At 40.0% G+C, this 25757-nt stretch overlaps 1 protein-coding gene across 2 annotated transcripts; it reads right to left on the minus strand.

The window, feature by feature from the left end:
• Positions 1-102: 102 nt before the first annotated feature.
• On the minus strand, positions 103-24411 carry VPS39 (VPS39 subunit of HOPS complex). 2 transcript variants are annotated; one of them, XM_038138636.1, is made up of 26 exons: positions 24227-24411; positions 22426-22491; positions 21640-21666; positions 21124-21188; positions 20304-20346; positions 19222-19316; positions 17885-17983; positions 17125-17217; positions 15445-15628; positions 14811-14931; positions 14332-14452; positions 13420-13549; positions 12106-12248; positions 11098-11241; positions 10394-10535; positions 10044-10130; positions 8001-8074; positions 7324-7422; positions 6988-7105; positions 6397-6525; positions 5827-5929; positions 4829-4874; positions 4337-4486; positions 4049-4183; positions 3543-3634; positions 103-2251 (listed from the first exon to the last, which is right to left on the minus strand). In XM_038138636.1, exons 1-26 carry the CDS (start codon positions 24297-24299, stop codon positions 2176-2178), a joined length of 2655 nt encoding a protein of 884 aa, XP_037994564.1. In that variant the 5' UTR covers positions 24300-24411; the 3' UTR covers positions 103-2175. The 2 variants fall into 2 exon arrangements, with proteins under 2 accessions (XP_037994564.1, XP_037994566.1); XM_038138638.1 differs by lacking the exon at positions 21640-21666.
• Between the last annotated feature and the right edge of the window lie 1346 nt (positions 24412-25757).

A 25757-nucleotide genomic window follows, 5' to 3' on the forward strand; every position in this document is an offset into this window, starting at 1 on the left:
CTGGGTCTAACATCCAGGAGAAAGTGAGGTCTAATACACAAGTGAAAAAAAAAATCTACATCAGCCCAGAGAAGTTTAACTGCACAATGACTGAAACACACACTGGTTCACGATATTTATTACAAGCTATTGCTTTAAATAAACCTGCTTCATGGTTAGTAAACCCAAAGCACATTGTATGAACCAACAAAAAAAATAAAGTACAGCACAAAGCACATCTCTGTAAAAGGTATGCAGTGGAGATGAACAGAGGCACAACTTTAGTCTGTAAGTAAGAGCACAATGAAGATCCTGGTAACAGATAATGAAGGCAAATAAAAATCATACTACCAGTACTAAACATAAGGTAAAAATCAGAGAAGCATTGTTATATCTGTATACAAAGAATGCAGGGTCTTTTTAGACACCCTCTCTTCATTCTCTATGACCTGTAAACACAACTCTCCCAAACCATCTTCCCTCCGTACCTGAACTAGTATATAAAGAGCTATACAGCATGTGCAAATCTAGTGTAAGTAATTTTTAGGCTCTCTTCTTCAAACAGAAGAAATACAAGTTTAAAAACATTAACACCACAGATTCCCTCTATCCAGCCTCCGCAGAAAGTATTCAGTAGCAATACTGCCCAAGACATCCAAACAAAACACTGGACTAAGAAATCCAGAAGAATGCATTAACAATAAATACAAGCACATATGAACAAGGAAAAAAACAGTTATCAAGGGAAACTCTTAACACAGGCAAATGAAAGTGAATAGGACCCTTTTCAGCCTACAACAGATCTGTTCCAAAAAAAAAACTCACATGATTTAAGTAAACCTATGATGTTAACTGAGGTTCAACTACACTTCAGGCAGACCAGATTTATTCATCAGCTTGTTCTTTAAGATGTGATATCTGGTAGTTACATGTCATGCTCCATACCACTTGAAAATTGATTTATTTATTAGTATTGCTAGACCAGGATGTTGGGAGTCAAATAGTCCCTCCATTGGGTTATTTGCTACTGCTGCCTTTTCATTACCACTCCAAAGATTCTTTCTGCAACAAACATTTTGTCCCTCATACCAATCTGCTACTGATTAATGTTTCTGAAAAAATAAGTTAGACAAAAATATTACAGTCTAGAGTGAGTATGGTACAATTTAGTTCTTGTGTTAAGACAAGAGCAATGGCCCAAGAGTAATTTTAAGAACAGTACCAGCCTGAACAGAATGCAGTTCTAGAGCATTTAAAATACACAGATGTTGAAACAGTCTTGATCTTACTTCAATGTTGGAAAGTGAACCAGAGACTAAAGAATTTATATACATAAGTCTCAAGCATAGTCCAGAAGCTCAAGCAGTAACTAGAGCTCACTCCTTCCATCAATTGCTTTTCAGGGTGTTCTTTGCTTTTTCCTTTGAGTGCAGATGTGAACTTCTTCCAACAGTCTCTGAGCTTCCACTCACACTAAGAGTGAACACAGTCAGTGCAAACAACACACAAGTTAATTCAATTTATAGCTCTCAAACTAAAAAAAAAAAAGCTTCTTAGTAGTATCTATCACTTGTCTGATTATCTCCAGTGAAACAACTTACCAGAAGGTCAGTCAAAACCACTGAATATCAAAAGAGAGTCCTTTGGCCAGCACTTAAACCATTTCTGTTGCTGACACAGAAGTTACACTTCCTAAGTCTAGAAACAGACACAGAAGCCTCCTCTATGACAAACACCTGGTGATCTCCATGCAATGCTGATATGGCTGCAAAGACTTTCAGGGAATTTTCATTTTTTTGAATAAATACTTACATACTAGGCCAAATTACAACATTGCCACCCTAAGAAAGTACATTTTATTGTAAAACTTGATTTGTGGTGAACGTCCAACAGTTGTCTAATGGTTCATTTGCAAGGCTGGAGTGTGTTACAAAACTCACTACAAAAATCAGTTTCTATCCTTCATCTGAGGACTGAGAGGTTCGGTGTAGTTGCCAGCGTGGTAAAAACATGGTTAAAGTAATTTTCTAGTAAATCAATATTGCTGGGTAGGTACAGTCAGTCCACAGATACAAATGATTTCTACCCAGTGTAAGAGAACTTAGCAACAAGCCTCAGAAATCTCAGACACATCAACTTCTTTAGTCATCAGTACTGAATTCCGTATGAATGTTGGGATTATTGACCATGACAAGGTCAGGTGTCCAGTGTGTTGACTTCTTTGGAGCAGAAATAATGCACAACTATTGCATTAGGGTATCGAGCAAATGCACTGTAAAGAGAACAAAACACAAACATCAGCTGTCAAGACAAACATTGTTTCCCATATTCAAACAAGAGCATCCAAGTTGGGCAGAATCAGAGAGGGACACATGATAGTGACACTCTTTTAAACTATAGCCTGAACATATTAAAGAGAAAACAGACAAAAGAATTCAATGGATATTGTAAGAAGTTTGCTTGGAGGTTTTTTATATCTATTTTCATTCTTGCAGGCACACTTCACTTGGAAGTCACTGGTAACAAGTTGAAGACTGGGGGACATGCTTGCCTTTCAAAATCTTGCTGAACTTAACACCAACAGAAAAATTCTAGACAACCAAAACAACATTGCATATGCAAATTTCAATGCTGAAGCTACATGCTGCATGTTAAGATCAAAAAATTTAATATGTGTAGCAAGATTTAGACTGATGTTTATTAAAATGTTTCATGAAAAGAATCTTTCCCTATCATTGTTAATGCTACTGATATCTCAGAAGGGCTCCCATCGAGAAGAAAATAATGACTGAGTCATGTGGCATTTCCCTCCAGTTGAAAGAAAAAAAAAACAAACAAGTGCAAATAAAATATGCATTCTATATTAACACAAAATTAGCTACTAGGAATGATAGAAGGAAAGTTCCCAGTTTTACAGAATATTCTGAGTTGGAAGGGACCCACAAGGATAAGAGTTCAACTCTTAAAGAAATGGCCACTACAGTGATGGAACTCACAACCCTGGTGTTATCAGCACCATGCTCTAACCAACTGAGCTCATCTCAGGGTCACTGGCATCCAAATCATCAAGCAAATTAGTTGTACTTTGAAACATCCCATTGCATGTAGGCTACAAAATATCAATCAGTCAGGGAGCCATAAAGCCATCGGATATAGAAAACTACACACGTATCTTAGCTTAAAATTCTTTACATCATGCTCCTCAATTCTAGTTAAGAAGCAGGTTCTTAGAAAGGCAGTGATCTTATAAAGTTTTCAAAATTCAGTATGAAGACCGATTTAATGCCTTCTAGAGTTGTGAAGTAAGAACTCTTGGGAGTTTCTGAAGGGGTTTTATATTCCTTTGTTGAAAGGAGGATTAAACTCCTGCAGCAAATTCAGATACTAAAGCTTTAAAGTATTCCTAACCATTCAGCTAATTAATGTAATTTGTACTTCAAATACTCTTCAAATGGCTCCCTCATACTGCTGCTCTTTCTGGCTATACACACATTCAGTTTTCCAACATTCTTAGTTTAAGTGTACCAGATTAATATTTGATTCAGTTTACCCAGCTCTCTCACCTGTTACCTATCTTCTTTTTACACACAGTGCACACCTTCTCCTCTGTAATTATGCACTTTACTTGCTGATGCAAGATCCGCTCCTCCTGGACCTAAAGAAGGATAAAAAACCCAAGCTGCTCAAAAAGCAATGCCACGCCTTGGTCTGATGAAACTGCAAACCATCACGGTGTTTAACTATCAGTGGCTGTATCTACATTACCAAGTTGTGCAGCACAGAAGAAGCTGCTCTGTGGAGCAGAGGAGGTGGTACTGAACACCCAAAACCCACACTACATGAATTGCAGGGTTTTACTTTCACCTTGGTCCACAGCCTAAGGCATTCAACCACTAAAGGGTGGCCATCTCCTGCAAAAAGGATGTTCAAGCTACATAGTTCCCACTTAATTTCACGTGCATTACAGCACCATCTACAGGACACCCATGCCCCGTAAGAAACAGTAAGTTTCAATACTGAACGTATTTTAAAACATTATTCCAATAAATAACAGGTGGTGGGTGCTTACCCTCAGAAACTCTGCATGGAGAAGGTTCTTGAGCACTTGATTAAATCTTTTCTTCTGAGCATTTTCTTCAAGTACTTTCTCTAAGAAGATGCGAATCTCACTAATCTGTGTATTTGCTGGGAGTAGGTTTATTGCCTGGAACAAAGTTAGAAAAAGTTGAAAAGGAATAGAGACCAAAATAGAATAGAAATGGACACATTTAGATTGACACATTCCATTCACTTGCCTACTCCACTACCTTCTGCAGTCTCCTGCCAACAGCACAGGGTACTTACAGGTCTGACTTACCTTAGTGGTATCCAGTTTGCTGTGGTGCAGTTCCAAAACCTGCAGAGCAGCCTGCAGATTGGCCTGAGGCTCCAGCACCTCCATCTTGATGGGTCCCAGGCAATGAACACTGGGTGGGGAGAGATACATCCGCAGCAGGGACAGATACACCTGTAGCACACACAAGGGAAGTTCTAAAACTGCTGCAGGTATCCACAGCTGACAGTGCTGGTAAAACCCAGCAGTGGTACTAAGTTATACCATGCCATCCAAAACTCTCCACTGCTCATTTAAACAGCTCTTAATGTAGGCTCAAATCCAATGATACAGTAACATTCTCAACAAAAAACACCCCACGATCATCTAGAAACTCCTAAATTCCAAGAGATTATACATAGGTTCCCATACACTACACAAACTCTGAAAAAATCTATACAGAGCAAGAACTTTCAAGTCCTGAACAAGGTCTGATGAATAGCCTTCTACTTCCTTACTTTACAAGAAGCTACTTACATCTTTGTTGCCATCTTTATTTCTGTCATAATGTTTATGGCAGTAGCTAGAAGAATCAAGAGAGAAGAATTAAGACAAATACAGAAACAGTTACAGGACCCAAAGAATCAGTTTACAGAAATTAACATTTAATTACTACTGAAGTAATCCAAGTTAAGTGACTGTACATCTGATTCAGCTCAATTCATCCAACTGCACACAGGATTACACCATTTACTCTGCATCACAATGCTGAGAGAAGCAAAGTTTTGTGCAAGTCTCCCACTTCCAATCAACTTAAAAAGCCTTAATGCAGAAGCCAAATTGAATTTAGCTGTGTAAGAAGAAAGGGGGGAAAAAGATATCCCAAATCAACACATCACAGCATAAAAACCTATGTGCAGATATATCTAATTACTGTATCTGAATCACAAAAAGCAGCTGTTCATTAATGTACACTGCATACAAGGGATGAATGCCCTCTAACAAGCATTTGCTGAAAATAGCTTTAAAAGCAACTATGTTGAACAGGTCCCAGTGTTCAGACATACCTGCCAGTGTTGGGTAATTCTATTTTTACCTGAGTACTTCTGATTCACTCAGGAGGTTCCCTGGCACAAAACACATAGAAAAATGCTGTGTCTTCACTAATGAGGATTCTTTTTAATGTGGGCCAGTGAACATCTCTCCAAACAGAAAGGAAGCAAAACAATACACAAGATCACAGACTAAGGACAGGTGGAAAGTAGTAACTCATTGATGATGGTCATATTGCTCTAAAGCACAACGAGAGAAGAGCATGTAAAGGCAAACCTCAAGGGGACAGCAGCAGCATCTGTAATAAACAGACACCCAGAAGAGCTTCAAGGTCAATAAAACGTGAAAACACAGAACATCCTGAAGACTTAGAATGTTCATGCTCCACATATAGCAACATTTCACTACACATCCTACCCACACAACAGTCAGCAAAAAAAAAAGTCTTGCAAAAATGCAAAAAAATATAAAGAAATCCTTACTTTTCAGCCATGTTGGTGTCCTTCAAAATATGAACATAAATAAACAGAGCTTGCTCATGCTTCCCCATTCGACCCAAGAGCAGAGCACGTTCTTCTAGGAGACCTAGAGATAGCATGAAGGATTAAATAAATAGTTACACTTAGAAATTACAAAATTAGTGACCAGGCTATCAGAAGGAAATATTAATCTGTGCTCAGGCTACAGTATAAGTTACACTGACACTAAGTCTACATTTCACACTTGTCTCAGAAATTCTTTAGGAATTCTTAAGTCACCTTAAGAAACAACAACCTTCATATCTATTGAGCAATTCAGGGTCATCACAAATTTAGGCTAAACAGCTGGGAGATGCCACAAGGTGTTAGGTCAACAGTTAGAGGAATCCTGCAGAAACTGGTAAATGCAATTGTGCCAGCAAAAACAGAGTTAGTATACACACCAGTGGCCTTCAGCTACAGATAGAGCCATCTTCTCTATTTCTAGTTACCATGACTCTATGGTAAGTGAGGAAATTTTGCTGTACACTGCAATAAGCTAGGGTTTAGTTAACCTACAGAAACAGAACTCACCATCAAAGGGGAAGTCACTAATAAGTCGACTAGGTTCATAGCAGCTAGACTTCTCCAGAAAAAGCAGCAGCTTCTTGCGGTAATCCCCCAAGTCTCCTCCTTCCTCCCCAGCAGGCACTGGAGCTCTATCTATATGAAAGAAAACAGCATTAGCTAAATTATTACAACTATCTCAACTACACTAGTCTGTACCAGAAGATAAATCATTAGGAAGAGGAGCTAAATGGTGATAGAACTGTTTACATGGATTGAGGCTATCATGTACCTGCCAAACTAACTTCAGCTCCTAAAAAAACATCACATGGCTGGGTAAAGCAATATCCAAGTTATTCAAAACCCTTCCCTACCCTTAACATGCAGAAGTCAGGCAGCAGTAGCTGCCATTTGACTTAATTATGAACTAAGTGTTGCTTGGTCCCTTAAAAGATCTCTTGAGAGGCAATAAACTAGACTGTCCTACAAACCCACAACTTCTGCTTTCCAGTTCCCTCCATCACTAAGGTATCTTATTCTGGATCTCAACAGGGAAGGATTACAACATGGAATATGAAGGCTCCCCTGTGCCCTCCCACCAGAAAATGCTAGACATACCTGCAGGGAAAGAACTGAGATATTCTTTCATTAAGCCCTGCACTTTCTCACAGTACAGCTGGATCAGACAGTTGTGGAAATCCGCACCAGTTTCTTCCCAGACATGAATGATGTGTTCCTGTAAATACATGTTCAGGCTCAGCTGTAGACACTTCCTCTGGGAATTCTTTATAAGGAACAGCTCCATGCTTGCCTTTACCAAGTTTGACTTCAGGATTTCATGCATTTTAATTATGTTCTCTTTGCCCAACAGGCTCCAGCTCCTGGAGAACTAAGATCTTACAGGTAATATTTTGTACTGAAGGTAAAATGCACTACTAGAGATTGAGTTCTTACCAGGTAAGGAATAGTCAAGCTTTTAAAATTTTCCATCAAGAAACTGAGCACTTTGTCTCGTGGCAAAGCTTCCACTTCAGGGAGGTCTTCTGTAAATATCTGTTAAATAAAATTTTATTCAGATTGGTGTTTTTCTTTTTTTAAGTGCCACAGTATGTTTTTCTCTGAGGCACTGAAGCCCAGCACATCATCACGTGTCCAAAGAGTAAAAAAGAAGTATAAAAGAAGATCTGAGCAGCTTATTCAGGCACTGAGAACTTACTTCACATCTGAAAAGACTAACAAACATCCCCACTTCTGCTCTATTGAACACTCTTCTCTTACAGAGCCCAACACCTCCCAAATGCAGGGAGTCAATTTTGTAGGCAAATCAACACCTGACATTTAAATACTCAATTAGGCTCTTGTGCAAACGTGTGGCATCAACAATATGAAATGCTCTATCAAAGGTTCCCAGCTATTTATTATAATATAAGGTCTTCCAAGAATGGAAAAGCATAAGAAAAAAGTGAAAGACTGACCTGCTTTATCTACTGCTAATATCAGTACTGAACTCAGGAAATAAAAATCATGTATTTAATTTGGTTTAGCATTAATGAGCTTCTTACAATGAGTTATCCCAATTCCATATACTGCACTAAGAATGTCAACAAGGTACCTCTTTTAATCACACTAACCTTCAGTCCATCTTCAGGAAAATCTCTTAGCACCCAGACAGAGTAGGAAAATACCAAGTGCAAGTTCTCTGTGCCTGGAATACAAAAAGCAGCAGTGCTCAGTGTTAAAATCCTAAATATCTATCTATTCACAACACAAGCAGATGCTTTCAGATCCAGCAAAGCTTAATTTACATGAAGAATCCAGCTGTTGCTCAAGTCAAGCAAATCACTCGTTCCAAAGCAACAATTTCACTGCTTCGCAAACATGATTTCAAACAGAAACAAAAATTAACTCAAATACTGTCAGCAAATGTACAGAATTCAGCCCAAAACCAAGATGGGTTGCCTTAATCACATTCCAAAAGTCTTCCCTTTCAACTTGTTTTAATTAGGGAAGAGAGGCAGTGAACTTTTCACTTGTGTAACTTCCTTCAGTCCATTTCCAGCCTGTCAGTCAAAAGACTTCTACAGCAAATGGTCAAATCTTTTATAACAAATAGTAAAGTATCATAGTACTGAAGTAACTGGCATAGAAACTACGTGACATGTAACAGCTTCTCAGCTTTAGCAAAATAGAGGACTTGCCCCTTTAAAAAGAATACTATTGTTTGGGCAATTTGGTTCACAATATTATTATTAAAACATGACAGGAAAACATCACTTTCCCCTCACCCTCCTGCTCAGAATCACTGAGGCATTCGCTGCCCAAACAACATAACACAATATGACAACACTATACAAGAAACAGAAACTTAAAGCAACCCTATAAAAAGGCAGTGATTGTCTGCGTTTCTCCATCCCACAATATTTAAAACAAGCAGCATCTTCATATTAGCAGAATTTTAAAAATAAATTTAAAAATGCAGATGATGTGCACTGTGAAGTAAAACAATTGAAATAGTTCCCAGAAGAGCCAATCTCAAAGTTTCAGTAACAAAAATGTGACTTGGCAAATGGCAATAAACTCGTGGGTCTGAATTTTGCTGAACTCTATTAACTTTCTGAATTTACAGGGCATGCTTGCCTCACAGAGAAAATTTTTTAAAAAGACAGGATAAGTCATGGAAGTAAGTTCTCATGTAAAACAGAGAGTCTAACTCCTCATAAAGAAGTGTGACATTAATTAGAACAGCTCCCTGCCAAAACACTGATTGAGGTGTCTTTGTTGAAATCCCAAGCAAATACAACATGAAGTTAAAACCTACTCAAAACAGTGAGAACATCAGGAGGAGAGGAGAAGCTCATTAAATAACTACCAATGTTTATTGATCAGTATACTAAAGGGGAAACACCACACTGCACCACAGAACAACTGGCCCCCTCAGCACATCACATAACATTCATCTCCATGGGGATTGCCACAGGCCACAGGCAAGGAATTTCTGAACCTCCTCAGTAACAAATCCTTAAGTTAAACATGAGCTATAATAGGACTATTTTAAAAGATAAAAGAACAATGCAGCACAGAAAACTATCTACCACCCCAGTAAATAAATAATTCTCCCTCGCACTGCTAAAGCATATTGTTGATGGTCAATCACACAGTTAGTATTTGCTTTGATGCACTAAACAAGTGCTCACTCTACTGACACAAGGCAAGTATTAAATACTCATCAGTAATACATACTTGATGACTTAAAACACCATAGCTACAAGCCTGGAGGAATTTGTAGTTACTTGAGAACTACCTAAGAATATTGCAATTAACGCCCAGAAATTGATAGAAAAGAGTAGACTAAAGAAGATTTTCTACTTCACTCAGAATGATTTTCTATTTCACTCTTCATCACTGGAAGAAAATTCTAATTATTATCGCCCATTTTCTCCCAGAGGATATTTCAATCAGAAATAAAGAATGTTTTCCAATAAGATATTTAAGTTTCAATGAAACTTGAATCCCTTGAGCTAATACTTAAAGGCTGCATTATGCAAGAAACCAAACAAGATAACAAGGATATCCTTTCAGCTTGATAGCCTCCAGAAAGCTGCCAAACAGTAGAATAACCACTAAGCCAAACAAGAATAAAAACTCACAAAAACACTGCTCTTCTTCACACTCACCCAAATGCTGCAAATATTGCACTGTCCTCTCATGCCCCTTCAAAGGTGAGTTGGCTTTCTTTGACTGATCCACCAGTACCTGTAATGCTTTCAAAAGAAAAGAAGTTAATTCCTTTTTAACTGCTAGTTCCAACATGAACCACAAAAAAGTGCATTTGTCCTGTTATGCTACTGAAGACAAAACAAAGTTTTGTTTAGAACATACAGACCAAATTGTAACAGGAACAAAGATTTAATCACAAGATAGCAATTAAACAGCCTCTTCAGAGCACTGCCTACTTACTGAAGTCAAAACACAATACAAAGAACACATGCTTCTACTCCTTCTCCTCTCCCAATCTCATAATTACCTTTCTCATGCAGACCTTTTTTCTCATACAGTATTATCAGCTCACTATACTTGTGTGCCTTCTTTAGTACATGCTCACTCTCCTCAATATGGCAGTGATTGTTCTCCAGACGTAGCAGTGGTGCCACCAGTGCTACATTTGTCTGCAAGAAAAAAGGGAGCATTTAAACTTCATTGGAAGTGCACCTTCTAAGTGTACAGTACAAGCTGGAAGTGGGGGCAGGGGAGGAAGGAAGCCTCACAGCATAAGAAAAATAAGAAATGACAGTTTAATATCTTACAAGTAAAGTCCATGTAGATTTCCATAATTTTGAGGACAGAAAGAAAATAACACAAAGCTACTCCCCTTCAACCACAGAGGTCAGGTTTTGAAAAACATCAAAACAGCCAAGATCATACTTTCCTGCATTTAACAGTATAAGGCAATAAAAGCATTCATTAGATCTTCAAAATACAGACCACAGCCACTTTCTTTTGACAGAGGCAGCAACCAGGAAGAGACACATCTGCCTCATTCCCTGAAATTGCTTCCTGACCAGAGAGGAAACTAGTTAATGCTCAGATTTTACACATTATTTTTAGACCAAAGACAGACAGTTGTGTGAGCATTTCTGAAGTAGCTCCTTATCCTCCTTCTTCAATGTTTCAGTCTGAAATTCCATCAGAGCTCCCGTGGCAAAGCCTCTAGGTCAGACAGAAACTCACGTGCAGGTAACACTTCAACAGGGTGGTATCAATGATTTGTAGCAGCTTCTTTTTGGATTTGATCGTGGGTGTTCCTTCCATGAGGGGTGAGGTACTGGACTGATGATCAGAATCATTTAGCTTCTTCACTAGCTGACTCCTTTTCTGCAGGACATCAAATGAAATTTTAACAGGAAAAGGCCATCGATTTCTACATCTCACCTCAGCATATATAACCCACCAACTACAAAGACTAAATTAAGCCAATTTAATAACTTGTTTTAATCAACAGTTTCCCAAATATTTTGTTGTCACTAACTATTCAACACAAACTTCACTAGTCAATATTCAGTATTCAGGTGTATATATTTGTTCTGCAAATTTATAGTTTTGCAAAATGTCCAGAGTCTTGAAAAAATTGTCAGAAGGAAATTCTGTCAACCTGCACAGACATTTTAGAGAAGTTAGGAAACATTTAAAACATTTGGAAAACAATTTAGATTTTGCATTACTAGGCATAAAACCTATTCACCTTCAGGCACAAGCTTCCTTTTACTCTACTAAGGATGGCAACCAAACAATTCAGGTTCCAGTTATGACAAAATAAAAAGGGCAGGAACTTACAAGGCCCATTAATTCCCATTCCACCTTTTACTGCATGCCCTCAACCTATCTCCTGGACAGAGTGCCCTTAATAATGATCACTGAACAAAAACAAAAAAATGAAGTGCTCAAGTTCTCTTCTGCAGGATACTAGAAATAAAATACTGGATTCACAGTCAGATCCACTCCATAAGGAAATTTTGTCCAATCACACGTGATGTTTTCCACATATCTGTGGGGTATCTCATGGGTTCCACTTCCCCTGCTCTCTCAGGAACTGCTGCCACATTTTCCAGCCATGAAGACAGCCCATTAAGGCTAACATGACAGAGCTGGACTAGGTGTACTGCTTCCTGCACATCAAAGCTAACAAAGCATGCTAGAACTGAATAATCCTGCTCTAAAACCAGGTAGAGGAGCACTCACTTGAGTTAGGTAGTCTATCAGAGCTAAATGTGCCTTCTCCAGCTCTGCCCCAGAGAGCCCTGGCAGGGGGTTGGGATACTGTAGCTGTTTCCTGTAATCTGTGGGCAGGAGGTCAGGATACAGACCCATCACATGAGTGGGATCTATGCAAAAAATAACTGGTATTAGTAACCATTCATATTATTTTTGCAAACTTAGAGTAAGCTTATCTTTCTAACAGAGCAGTCTGTAGTCTACTTGTACATTCTCAAGGTTCTAGAGCCTAAATAAAATTTGCTCATTACAGAAAAGAAGCTAAAACAACACAAACGAAGCAAGAGCAAAACATGTTTCAAAGTCCAAGCACAGGAACTTCCAGCCTGTGCACTTGGCACACCTGGAGGACAAGCCATTATTACAACCTCACTGCTCTTCTTGCAGATTCCTAGCATTAACCTCTCTGACAGTAAGACAGGATTTCTAGGAACAAGCAATGTTAAAGAGAAGATGTACTGCTCTTTTGAAACAAGAACTAAATAGTACCATCTGTAACTAATGCACACCTGTTTTCACAGAGTTTAAGCAAATTCAAAATTACTGTCCTCTAATTCAAGCTCAAAATACCTCGAGCTCTCAGCCCTTGTCTTTCACTGTAGTTTTTCAAAGTAAAAATTGTGTCATGAAAATAAGCTATAGGTTTAACTGCACAAGAGAATTCTGTCACCAGCAAAAAGAATCTCAGTCTTAAGCACTATTCTATGGTACAGTTCAGTCCTCAAACATTCTTCCAACAGCCCTAGTATGACCTAGTATCAGAGACTACTGTGACTTTCAAAAGCACAGGAAAGCTTCCTGGTTTCAGCATCTTGGCTAAACCAAGGGTTAAGGGTCCTCATCTGAGTCTAATGATTTTGCAAATCTACGATGTTCCATATTTTTCATTCCAAGCTACAAGCAGGCTTTTAGCAGCTGCTGAAACATTCAGCCTCAAAGGGTCTGGGCACACACTGTGCACGCTTTAAATACCCTAGAATACAAAGATACTCTGTTAAAACGACAAACACCTGATTTAACTTAATTTACTAAGTGTAGTTTATTAAGTATTTAGTTGTACTTAATTGCGTAGTTAATTAAGTTATTAAGTAATTAATCACCACCTCCACCAAAAAAATAACTCAATAGCTGCCCAGGGGACAGGGGACTGATCTGTACAACATAGCACTGCTTTGAACCAAAAAAAAACCAGAAAACAAACAAAAAACCCCATAAAATAGCCAGTCAGCTTGACTTCATTCCTCCTTATGTCAGTGATTCAATGCCAACCCAAGCATTTACCTGTACCCAGCTTGGCAAAAACTTGCATGGATTCATCGAAACGCTTCTGGCAGAAAAGGTTGAAGGCAAAGAGGTTCTTTATGTGGTGAATTTGTTGTCGCTTCTCACTATCTGAATCATCTTTCATTTCCTGCATACAAATTAACAAACATTAAAAACTCTCAGAGTTTATAAGACAGAGAAACACCCTAGAGAATTAACAGGAGCATTATCCTGAGGAGAGAATAGGAAGAAAAAAGATCATCTCTCAAAGTGAACACAGCTGGTGCCTGTCTATGCTTCTTGTCACTGAGACAAACTGCAAGGTCTGAAAGCTGCCTCTGGTTACCTCTATACCTGCTCTGTCACAGCAAATGTCTCTTCACTCATTTGCCTTCTCAAATTTTTTTTTCAAGTCAGCAATTCAAAATGCAATTAAAGGGAGTTTCCAGAAAAAAAAAGAAAAAAAAACCTAACACAGTAAGAGCAGTATAATTAAACATACTGCATCAGCATCTCTAACAAATTATTGTTTCAGGAGTAGTATAATGCAAAAAAAGTCTTGTGACAAAACTCACAACTCCAAAATACGCTGCTTACAAGCAGTCTGAAGACTCTGAAGCTCAAATGATTTCAAATTCTAAAAGAAGGTAACCAATTAAACAGCCAAGAGATAATCTTTCACATACAAGATGATTTCTCAAAATCATCAACAATTCTCAACACCACAAGAGATCAACCTGGAATAATGGCGGCACAAAACTAAAACTTCAGTTTAAAAAGCCTAGAGTTTACCAGTTTGTGCAAAGTGGACAGTTGGGAGGTTATACTGACTGATTAGTGGACTCACTACAGTTAAGCAGTTGGCAAACATCCCTTTGTGTACTTTTGCACAGTTGCATCCACTGCAAACTCAAGTTTTTGAGTACTTACTGCCAACTGCAAAGCCAACTCAAACTGTTTGTCCTGCAGAAGCTGCTGGATCTGTGTGGCTATGGACACCGGAATGAGCCTCCAAACAAAGTGATTACTTGCCACATATATAATGTTTGTGCTGTAAACAAGATGAAAAATGTCAATTATTAAGTTTCAGTGCTCAGAAAGAACCAATACCCTATCCTAAAAGAATCCCAATCCAATAACAGAAACATGCATCAATCCAAGAGCAACTGGGGCATTACTGCAAAGCAGAAAGAAGACTTTATCTCCAGCGTCACAAATTCTTAAAGACCCTCAACACTATCCTTTCCTCCTCAAGGTATGGCCTCAACCAATCTCCACAAGAACCCAACAGATTGCTCCAGGGCTACATCTTAAGATGAGAGTTAGAAAAGCTGCTCTCCTCCCAGTGTGTCAGCGTGCTACATGCAGCCAGCCAGCCTGACAACAGTGATAGTGAGTTACAACAATACCCTCCAGAGGTGATGAAGCGTGGCCTCTGCAGCTCGATGCTCTGCACCAGCAGCCGGGGCTCGAAAGTACGGATCTCCACGTACCTCGGCAGAACAGCAATGATGTAGGGAGGCTGGTGCTCTGCTCATGAAACAAGGGAAACGTTTCAGTTGATTGTACTCAAGCATTCCTGGAAACAAGCTATGACTTAAGGCTTCTCTTCAATTTTTCATCCCCCTGAAATGTGCCCTTTTTACACATTCAAAACAAAACTCAGTGCCTGACACTGACAGCAATTTGCTAACAGACTACTACCAAGCCTTTTGCTCATCCTTCACCATAAGGAAATTCTAAGGCCCCCAGATCTACAGTGCTTTAACACACCATCTTCCATTTCAGACCTTGTTCCTGTATAAAAGATATGGAATACACCTATTTTATGAGGAGAGAGGCCCACAGACCACAAGCAAAGAAAGATAAGAAGCAAAAACAAACACATGAAACCTTCCCCAGAGTACAACTTGGAACACTGTAGAAACTGTAACACTCCAAATTCAGCTGGTTTCACAATACTGCAAACATAATGATTTTGTCACATACACAAGAATAAAGAATTAAATTTAAACAAAACCAAAACAAACTGCTACTTCTCACCCATGGCTATAGGAATATCTGTCCAATTCAAGGCACATTTCTGAGTACAGACCCCTTCTTCATTAAGCACAACCGTTAGATCATCTTGGCCAACTGCAACTTTTCCATCTGCCACAGGAGCTACCAATGGTTCCAGCTGCTTCCCTGTGGGAAACAGTTCTTTGATGGATCCTTTTCCATCCACCTAGGAAAATAAAGAACATAAAAAGAAAAATGAAGTGTTTTGCACAATAACCTTTTCTTCAAAGCTACACGAGACTAAAGCAAAAAACCCCTAGAGGGATTTTGCAGCCCAGGCTAATCACTAACAGGACAAGTGCAAATTTAAAGAGTTTCTGCATATCATAATTCATCCTGCTTATACATCAATCTGAAATAAAAAATTGTTACTTTCATGTCTGAGGTGATGATGGTAGCTGAGCACATCATTCACACCAGTTTATTAAATCCATTATAGCACAGCAGCAAAATCAGCTAAACTGTCCAAACCCTTCATTTAGGCCAAAACTTTTAGCACTATTTTATTCTGGCATGAGAGAGCACTGCCACATATTAAAAAAAAAACCAAAAAAAACAACACTTAAGTAAAAGCCTAGAAACCTGCCTAGCCATTTTCTCCTGCCCTAACCACTCATTATTTTGGCCACATGCTATAGTGGGAGCTGAACTCACACAAAAAAAAATCATGAGCTGATACAACAACCAAAACAGAGAATCCTTCTTCAACTTCAGCCACACATTCCTGCAGCTTCCTTTGCATTACAGCTCAAGCATTTGACAAATCAACAGCTAGCCACCAGAAAACACCACCATAAAAACACGTGTACTATTCCTGCCTATTTAGTGAAATGAAGCTATTCAAGGACAGGTTAGTCGAGCACCAGAACCAATCCACAGTAAACACTTGGACAGCTGGTCTCCACCCTGGTTGCTTGAGTAGCTGCACAACTACTCCTGTCACTAGAATGGCAGGAGTCAACTTCTAGGAGAGCACTGCAGAAAGGCACCCCTTCTTTTGTGAGCAGCATCAGTTTCAAGTGACTGTAAAAACTGTGTGGTTTTCCTTTTGACTACAGATCAGTGTTGCCAGCCACGCACATACATGTACATGTGTGGTGCACCTCATCTTCATCCTATTTTCCTATAATATCTGCAGAAGCCAATTGTAAAGGCAGGAAAAAGAAGAAACTACAGCTGTAAATCAAGTCTAAGTGGAAACTGTAATAGTAAATTAACAGTAAGTTCAGAGGCTTTCAAACAACTACAGTTTGGCTCGAGAATGACAAATGAAAGAATGGGTAGGCTTCACTGTGTGCCAGATGAGTTACTCTTGGTCTCTTTGTCCTTTTAGAGCTTATCTCATTTCTTAATACATTAAATAAAATGCAAACTGAGCTCACACAGACTGTTGTTAAAACAAAATATATCTTCTCCAATTCCTTTTTTCAGCAAGAGCTGCAAGCACTGGTCTCAACAGCAACAAACAGAAAATCACTTCCTGACAAATATCCATTTAAAAGGACAGGCTTAGACTGCCCTTTCCAAAGCCACAAATAGCAGAACTACCAGATGCTGTTTTTCATAAATCTGTTAGCTAAATTCCTGAGCACAAGAGCAGCCTCCATAGTGCCTGCTGCTACTCAAATCTTCTTAAAACACCATCACACAGCCCCGTCTCACCCGTATCAGGTAATAGTCCCTCTTGAAGCCTACACAGATGGAGTTTTCACACCAGGCCATAGACTTGGGTACATCAGGTACACTGAAGTCCCCCTGAGGAAAACAGGTTAAACTGGTTGTTATGAATGAAAAGCAAAAGTCAAATCTGGCAACACAGAATGTAACAGGCTGCTCTCTTGTCGACACCATATTCCCCACCACCTGTGCCCAGCATCTACTGCTCAAGGAATGGCAGTATTCAGCAAAAAGGCTAGACTCATGTACACTAAAGAGGTGTGCTCTGAGGTAACTTATAATGTTGTAGTAGAGCATTGTAGCTGAAAAAGCCTCTACCATTTCAATTAGTTATTTTTTCTCATTCCAGTAGTCACAACTGCAGCTCTCTACACTTGTCAGAAACTATCTTCTGACTTAGTGACATACTTAGAGTAGAAGTGCACCCACTTCTATGTTTTTGCAAGGTAAGCATGCTTGTACATTTCACTGACTTAAAAGTCAAGTACTTAAAAGTGTACTACAACCAGAATATTAAAATACAGGACACAGCCCTTACTTTAGCTTATGAAACTGTATTAAAGCCACTAACTGTGCTTTCAAACATGTATTTTCCCTCCTCTCTGCTGTTCCATTGTTAAATCTCTGCAGAACCAACCGTCAATGCTCTGAAAGTCAGCAGTGCCTCTGAGTAACAGGGGCAAGCAGTGAAGAGCAATGACCCTCCCTGCTCAGACACACTGGCTACAGAACGAACACAACTCACCTGGAGCTCATGGAACTCCCTGTCCTTCCAGAAATAAAGCTGGAGCTTCTTCCGCACTGCCACACACATCCTCAGCACCTCCTCCCCTGTGTCTGATTGCTGTGAAAACAGACAGACCTAACTCATAGGCACTCACAGAGAGGCAAGTAGGGTAAGACAAGGCCAAAGGCAGCCTCTGCTAGGAGCAAAGCTGTCCACTGAAGAGCAGCTTTGTTCATCCATGCCAGAAGAACACTCCCTAAAAAAAGGAAGCATGGGAGGGGGAGGAAGGAGGCGGGGGAGGTGGCAGGATACTTAAAAACTTAACTTAAAAACTAACTTTGACAGGGATTGTGACATCAAGGAAATCAAAAAAAACTAAGAGAGCACAAAAGGCATACACACACACAAACAGAAGATAAGTAGAGAGCTATCAGTCCAGCTCTGAAACTAGGACAAATAGCTGGAACTCTGTGCAATATAGGAGAGGTGAGGAAATGGAACACCACAAAGAATGCGTTATACTAACAGATAAAACCATTACTAATCTAATATTCTAGCCTGTTGGAAAAGTTTCTTGACAAGAAATACTAGGAAAGCTAAGTGCCTGGACACACAAATAACAAGCCACTTTGCAATGACCAGATGAAAAGGTGCTTTGAAAGACATTCATTTTCATGTCTAGAAAACCCTAAGTACATCCTAGAAAATACTTAAGCTCCCATGGGGCAAAAATATAAAAAATTACAAAGGGCACTAAACCATCTCCTCTGATTATGATACAGGTGTCTGAACTGTATGGACAGGCTAAGAAACTCACTTGAATAGAAATGACTCAATGAACCAGAGCATAAGAACAGAGGACTGCTACACCTTACAGAACCATTTCAGAGCTTGAATCTACCACAACTGCTCAAGGACTCCTTGGGCCAATAAAGAAAAACAAAAATATAAAAAAAAAACCCAGTGACAGAATTGCTTGCAGAAGGAAACCACAATGAGCTAGTACACTGGAAATGCAAGGAAAGGAAATGGCTTGTATATTAAGGGGACCTTTCAAAAAAGAAAAGTCAAAGTTAGCATAGGACAAAAATGCTTTGAAGTCTTGTATCAAAAGTTCTATATCAAAAGCTACAATCACAACGGGCACAGGAAAATATTTTGTGAAGCAGAGTAAGAAAAATAATTAAAAACTGTTGCCTTAAGCAAATGCAGTAGGTACTAATTTTAAAAAGCACTAGTACCCAAGAAATTTTCATCTAACACAAAATAACAAACCTAATCCATACAGCAACATGAAAGAGGAATCTTTATTACAAACAGTAAGGACATCTTTGCAGCTGTATTGTTCCCCTTACCTGGAGATCACAAGTGAAGAGAGATGCGCCTTTTGCCTTTGAAATTGTGGTGATTTGTTGAAACGTCAACAGGTCATGGACGTAAATGTTATTTTCTGTTTTAAACAAAACTCCAATTATTATTTAATATTTAATACATGTAGAGTCATTGCTAATTCAAACAAGTTACTGTATTTTATGTTCATGTAAAAAAGAACTTGTGAAACTAAGAGCTGCAAGAAAGGAAAAGAAGTGTTTTCCGAAAAGCTGAAAAATGCTAAGGCACATACAAATACAATAAATGCAGAAAAGACTAACACCAGCACTGGTAAAACTACAGGAAGGTACTGCTAACCAAGCAGGGGAAGGCAGAGTGGAAAGGACAGCAAGCAGGCCAGAACAGAGCAAGGTCAAGATGGAAGATTGCATGAACAAAGATCATTCTGAACTGGCTCCTGAAATTAGCAGAAAATGAACAGCTGAAAATGTAGGGTACTGTTTTTGTATGCACAAGGATACAAGCAGCAGAAATCTACAAATACTGGAGCTGGAAGAGCTGGGACTTGGAGATCACAAAGAAATGAGTAGTAATATAAGTAAAAAAAAAAAAAGACATTAGAAGATCCTAAGGTAAAGAAAGCCAGAGCCAAGCCAACTTAAATCTTCCACAAGACACCAAAGATCACATCTGCATATAAAGTGAATTTGGTGCAAGACATCAACAGTAAGTTTGATACATCCAGTAAATTCAGAAGTTTTAGTGCCTATCATACAGTGCACACAGATTCACATGCATGCATACACGTGTACATGGAAAACACAACATGGGCCAACACAAACTGTATTTTACACAGACACTTTAGAGCATGCATGTACTTCTTCATTCCCAATCACAAATCAGCATTAATGCTTTGTTCTCCCAGCTGGCAAAGCTGCTCCTCAATCTGTGCTGCTTATTGTTTCCTCTGCAAAATGCAAAGCTAAGCCCCAATGACTTCTCAACAACCAGACTACTATGTTGGTGTGTGGAAAAGGTGCCACATTCAGATAAGTAACTGCATCTACAAGAACTCATTAAATATAAAACATTTTTCTTCACTTACCTAATAGACTGACCAAAATTTTAAATTGAGAAACAACATGGATCTGAAAGGAAGAATGCTGTTAGTGACTCCATTCATAAACTAAAACTCTCAACAAGGTTTGATTATAGATAGTCTAAGAAAATCTCAAAATACCAAGAAAGGCAGTTTCCCATGAGCAACCTTCATTCAGCTATTGCAACTCTTTTCAGTTACACTGAAAAAGGTTTTCAGTGTAACTTTTCACAAGCTGGCACATAACATTTGCAACCTAAGCTGCTCGAAAAAGCTGTAACATTGTTATGTTACTAGTACAAAAATAGTCCTAAAGCGTACATAGAGTGTTGCATCCTGAAAGAAGATCCATAATCTTTAAGGTGTTTTTCCTGGAATCAATAAATTATTGAGCACAAATTCTCAAAAAAAAAAAAAAAAGGCAGCAAGACTGGCAGTTACTTTATTTCTATGTTTCAATTAAGTGGAACTACATTCACATTCCTATAGGATATCATCTGAGAGACAAATAATACACTACAGTGTGTTGATGTATTACCATAATTTTTACAAATATTCTCAGTCAGAACAATTGAAGACCTATTGCTAACAAAAGCCAAAAATAAACCTGCAAGTTCCAATTCTTTGGTATCTGCTTTAGCAGTCAAACCAAGCTTATTCTGTGATGGGAAGAGTGGGCAAAAACATCTGGCTGTTACACCTCCAAGAAAATCTTTAGCTTTGGGAAATTTTTTTTGTTACACACAGCAGAGATTGCAGATGTACATTTGATATTTCATTTATTGGCCAAAAACTGTCCCCACATCAAGAAGATGGTATTTCCTACCTGTTGAATCTTCTTAGAGAAGTTCTTGTTGGATTTCTCTAGTGTCACTTCAAACCTGTTGCAACCTATCAGAAAGATTGAAGAGGGTATGTAGACTGAAGTTGCTCACGGCTGTGTGTATCTTACACTAAATAAATCACAAATAATTATGAAAGCAAACTTGCCCACTTAACACTGGAGGAATGACACTTTAACATATCTGTGCTGACTTTTACATCACAGCTAAATGCATCAGAGGGTCTTCTACATAGTCAGGTGAAAATGTAAGTTACACTTCTTGTACCCAGCTGAGGGCCTCAACAGTAGTTACATTTATGCCTTGCCCAACTTTTACATTGCAAGCATTATATTTAAGTAATTTGAAACCCAGAGATACAAAGATACCCATAAAGATTTTATCCACACTACTGAAATATCAGTAACTTAAATGGCTAGGGTGCACATCACTGCAAAATAGACAAGGAATAAACACTACACCACAAGGGTTTAAAAGGAGTTTTAGGGAGAAGGACTTACAGATACTTTCTGATGACATAACCTCTCCTGGCATTGATGCAAAAAAGGGGGAGAAATTTACCATGTGAGATAAGACACTAGCAAGACTAGCATGCTCCAATTGGACAGACAACCTACAAGTTTCAGAAAAATCAAGCTGAATTCAGTCTCTAGAATCCAAGTAGCTACAAATTAATATCCTTCCAAGAGCTGATGAACTTGGAAACTTACATTTGGTATTTACTTTCCTGTGTCATGCTACAAAATATTATTGCATTCAAAAACATCAATTTCTACATAATAGCAGGTAATGTGAAATACAAATGTCTTCAGAGAAAATTGATTTTACCTAACCCAAAAATAGAGTAGCTTTTTTGTGGCATTCCTAGAAGAGACTATGAGCACTTAGGACTGTCAAAGAGGCAGGGAAAGAGTAAATACCTGAAAAAACTAGTTAGTATTTATCCCTCTTCCCCATCCATGATGCTCATGGACCCACTAAAAGTATTTGCTCTCTCACTAATCCTGTCTGTCATTGAAAGATGACACACATCAAAACTCTGGCAACTCGCACACTGCACTGCTTTTACACTTATTTGTACACTGTATTCATAAAAATTACAGTCACTTACTATAAATTTAAACACAGAGAAACCTGAAATAAAACATACTTTTTCTACATAAAATTTTATATAGGAAAAAAAATCAGCAATTAATCACACTTGTGTTAAAATAACTACAGCTCTAAAAATGCAGGAAATAAAAATAATAATCAACTTTTTTGTGCCATTCTTAAAATCAGCTTACCTACATCTTTCTTGATCCTGTAAAGCAGAAGATGTCCTTGTTTTGTACCAACAAGGAGCCACTCCTCTACAAAGACAGGAGAAAAAGAGTCTAATTAGTTCAACAAAAACTGCCCTTCACAGCTCTGCTGGTTTTTCCTGGGTAGAGTCAATTTTTTTCACAGTGCCTATTATGGGGCTATGTTACATTTATCAGAACACTTGGAAACTTGCTTCAAACACCAAAAAGAACTTTCTGTAGTGACTACACAGGTCTCCTATCATCTCTCCAGTGGGAGTGCACAGAAGTAGCTTTAACTCTCAGGAGAGGATAGCCAAAGAGCAGGCAGTAAAACAGCATCAACAGCCTGGACATCACATTCCACTGGCTCATACAGAAGTAAAGAAGCAAACCCTTGCATCTTGTGTGCCATCAAAAGAGGCAACAAACTATTCTTCAGACATTGTTATCTCTCAGAGAGGAACTGTGCTACATAACAGGAAGTACTGTCAGAAAGAAAAACAATGAGTTTACGTAGGTTTGACTGTTAAGTTTTTCAAGTCAGGCTTTTAAAATGTCTCTCTGAAATAGTCAGCTATGTTTGGAAGGAGAGTGTGGCAGCTTTGCTTAGATTGGACAACCTAAGCTTAGCTTTGCTTTGGTTGGACAACCAAGAATCATTCAAGATTTATAAAAGAGGGCCTTTATATACAAACTCTATGGCACAATTTCCGACTCGTCCTCTTTACAGCATTTGCACCATACAAAAAGCATAAAATTTTTACAGGCTCATGAAATACAACTGAATTTCTTTCTCACTGAATATCATACAGGAAAGCAGCATATATGAATATTTCCTTCTACATCTAGTACTTCCTCATCACCAAAGGAATTTGCATTTTGAAAAAATCTTACTTACTGCAAGACCTTTCTTCCACTACAGTTGGTAGAAACATTGTAGAGGCAGAATTACACATCTTTTTTACAAAACCATACTGCTATAAGTCTGTATGTTTAGGCTTTTTTCCTAGTTCAGCAAAATAAATGCTTTCAAAGGGAGAAAAAGATAAAAGCTGCAATGCAGGCATAAACTACCTTCACATCCTCTCCAGTACATAACTCCATCATAAGCAATCCATGTGTAACAGGAGTATTATGATAGGAGTATTATCATTCAGGATGTAATGCTTAAAACAAGTAATCGGGGTTACAATTCCTTAGGGTGTGGAGCTTTTTAAGTTGCCAATTTTGCATGATGGTAATACATCCGATAGCACCTGCTCACGGCTTTGAAAAGCTTTATCAAGCTTAATCATTAGGACAGCTGGTGCAGTCACCTGACCAAAATCTTCACTCTCAAGTGTGCTCAAAAATAAAACCCGCAATTATATATCACCAACACGTGCGAACGTATTCGAAATCAAAGGCTTCAACACACCACCGACCCTCCAAACCAAGTTTAAGTCACAACATAAGGAATGCTTTTTCAGCAATAAAGCAGGCAGCCTCTCCAAACCCAAGCTGCGGCCGGGCGAGCAGGGCAGGGCAGCGGGGGCCGCAACCGCCGGCGCTCCCGGGAGCGGAGCTCGGCACCGCCGGGACCGGGGAGAGGCTCCGGCGCCCCGGCACGCCCGGCTCGGCTCAGGGGGCGGCAGGGCCGCGGCCGCTCAGGGTGCTGCCGGCCGGGCCGGGCGGCGCTGCCAGCCCCAGCCCGCCGCAGGGCAGGGCGGGGCAGGGCAGGGCAGGGCGGGACAGCCGCACGAACGCTGCCGGGCCGGAGGAGCGGAGCGGCTCGGGCTGCGGCGCGGTCCCCCCGGCTCACCCCAGGCCGCCAGGCAGTCGATCTGCAGCGGCAGCTTCTCCAGGATCGGCACATGCTCGAAGGCGTCGTGCATGGCGGCGGCTCCTCCGGCCCCGGCTGCCGCCCGGCCCAGGCAGCACAGGCGGCACCGGCGGGAACGGCCCCGACGGAAGCGCCCCCGCGCCCACGGCTCCCGCCCCTTCCGGCAGCGCCCGCCCGGCGCCGCTTCCGCACCGCGGCTCCGCCCGCGCCAGCACCGCCCCGCTTGTCCCGCCCAGCCCCGATTGTCCCGGCCCCGCCCCGCCCAGCCCGCCCCGATTGTCCCGGCACCGCCCCGCGGACTCCTCAAGGGGGCTGGCGCTATCCGTGGGCGTTCCACCAGGAACAGTGCCCGGTCCCAGTCCCAAATACGGGGCTCCGCGCCGGCATCAAACAACCCGCCCCGGGGGCTCGAACGGGAAACGCGGGTCGGCACGGCACCGAGGGGACCCTGACAGAACCCTTATGCATCTTCATACAGCCCGAAAAGGGGACAGGCTGTAGGAAACACTCATCTTCCCAAAACGTCACTACAGGAGGTGTCCTGTTGCTACCATAAACCGTAGAAAATAGGAAAGTCACCCGGGATGCAACGGCAAAAATTGACCTGCATAACCAGATGAGAACAGTAAGGCATATCTTGCAAGCACATATCTATTTTTTGAGGTCATAAGTTCTGCTTTAATGAACTTATTCTGTGACCTTGGCCAGTGAATTTCAGTCTCCAGGAGGAAATCTTTCTAGTTTGCCCCTTCCAAAACCGGGCACGGTTGCATTTATGTTTGTCACGGAGAGGTGCAACATTCACAACCGCTGACCTAGAAACTAAACTAACTAAACCAAAACTCAAAAAGCACATGGTACTAAATTCTCCAAGCATCTTTACCAACAGAGACCACTTTTAGAAAACAGGGACTGCGGATGCTCTGTGCTGGAAGATCAAAGCACAGGAATGGGAGAACAAGCATGACATTCTTGCATCCAACTTCTTTCCTGCTCAGGAATGAACATTTTGTGCTAAAGCACAAAACTGTGCTAAGTCATATCCCTCCGCACAGATAGCAAAACTCCAAATTTCCAAAGGTGTTATGGCTCAGGCATATAGCTGGTTTTTTTTTAACCAAGGCTCCCACAAAAGGAAAAGGGACATGGCACCGATTAGTGAAAGGAAAAGTTTCAGTAACACTGGGTAATAATGACTTCACATGTTTGTAGTCCAGAGAGCGAATGATTTGTGAAGCATTACCCTCTTCAGACTTTACAACCTAGCATACAACATAAAATGCCATATACAGTGAACATGAGGATAAATAAAAGCCCACAAACTCACACACCCCTACATGTGCAGATTAAGATAAACATAACCTTCCCTAGGTCTTATGATCCTGACTCAGTCTGCGCCTGTCAAGCCTCTTGCATTTCTTTACCAGGGCATGTGATCTCTTACTAAGTCCCTCCTTTAGAGTTCCTAACAGGGACATCTTATCACCGTAACGAAAAGCTGGTCAACATC

Source organism: Motacilla alba, chromosome 5, assembly GCF_015832195.1.
Source record: "Motacilla alba alba isolate MOTALB_02 chromosome 5, Motacilla_alba_V1.0_pri, whole genome shotgun sequence".
Classification (NCBI taxonomy): Eukaryota; Metazoa; Chordata; class Aves; order Passeriformes; family Motacillidae; genus Motacilla; species Motacilla alba.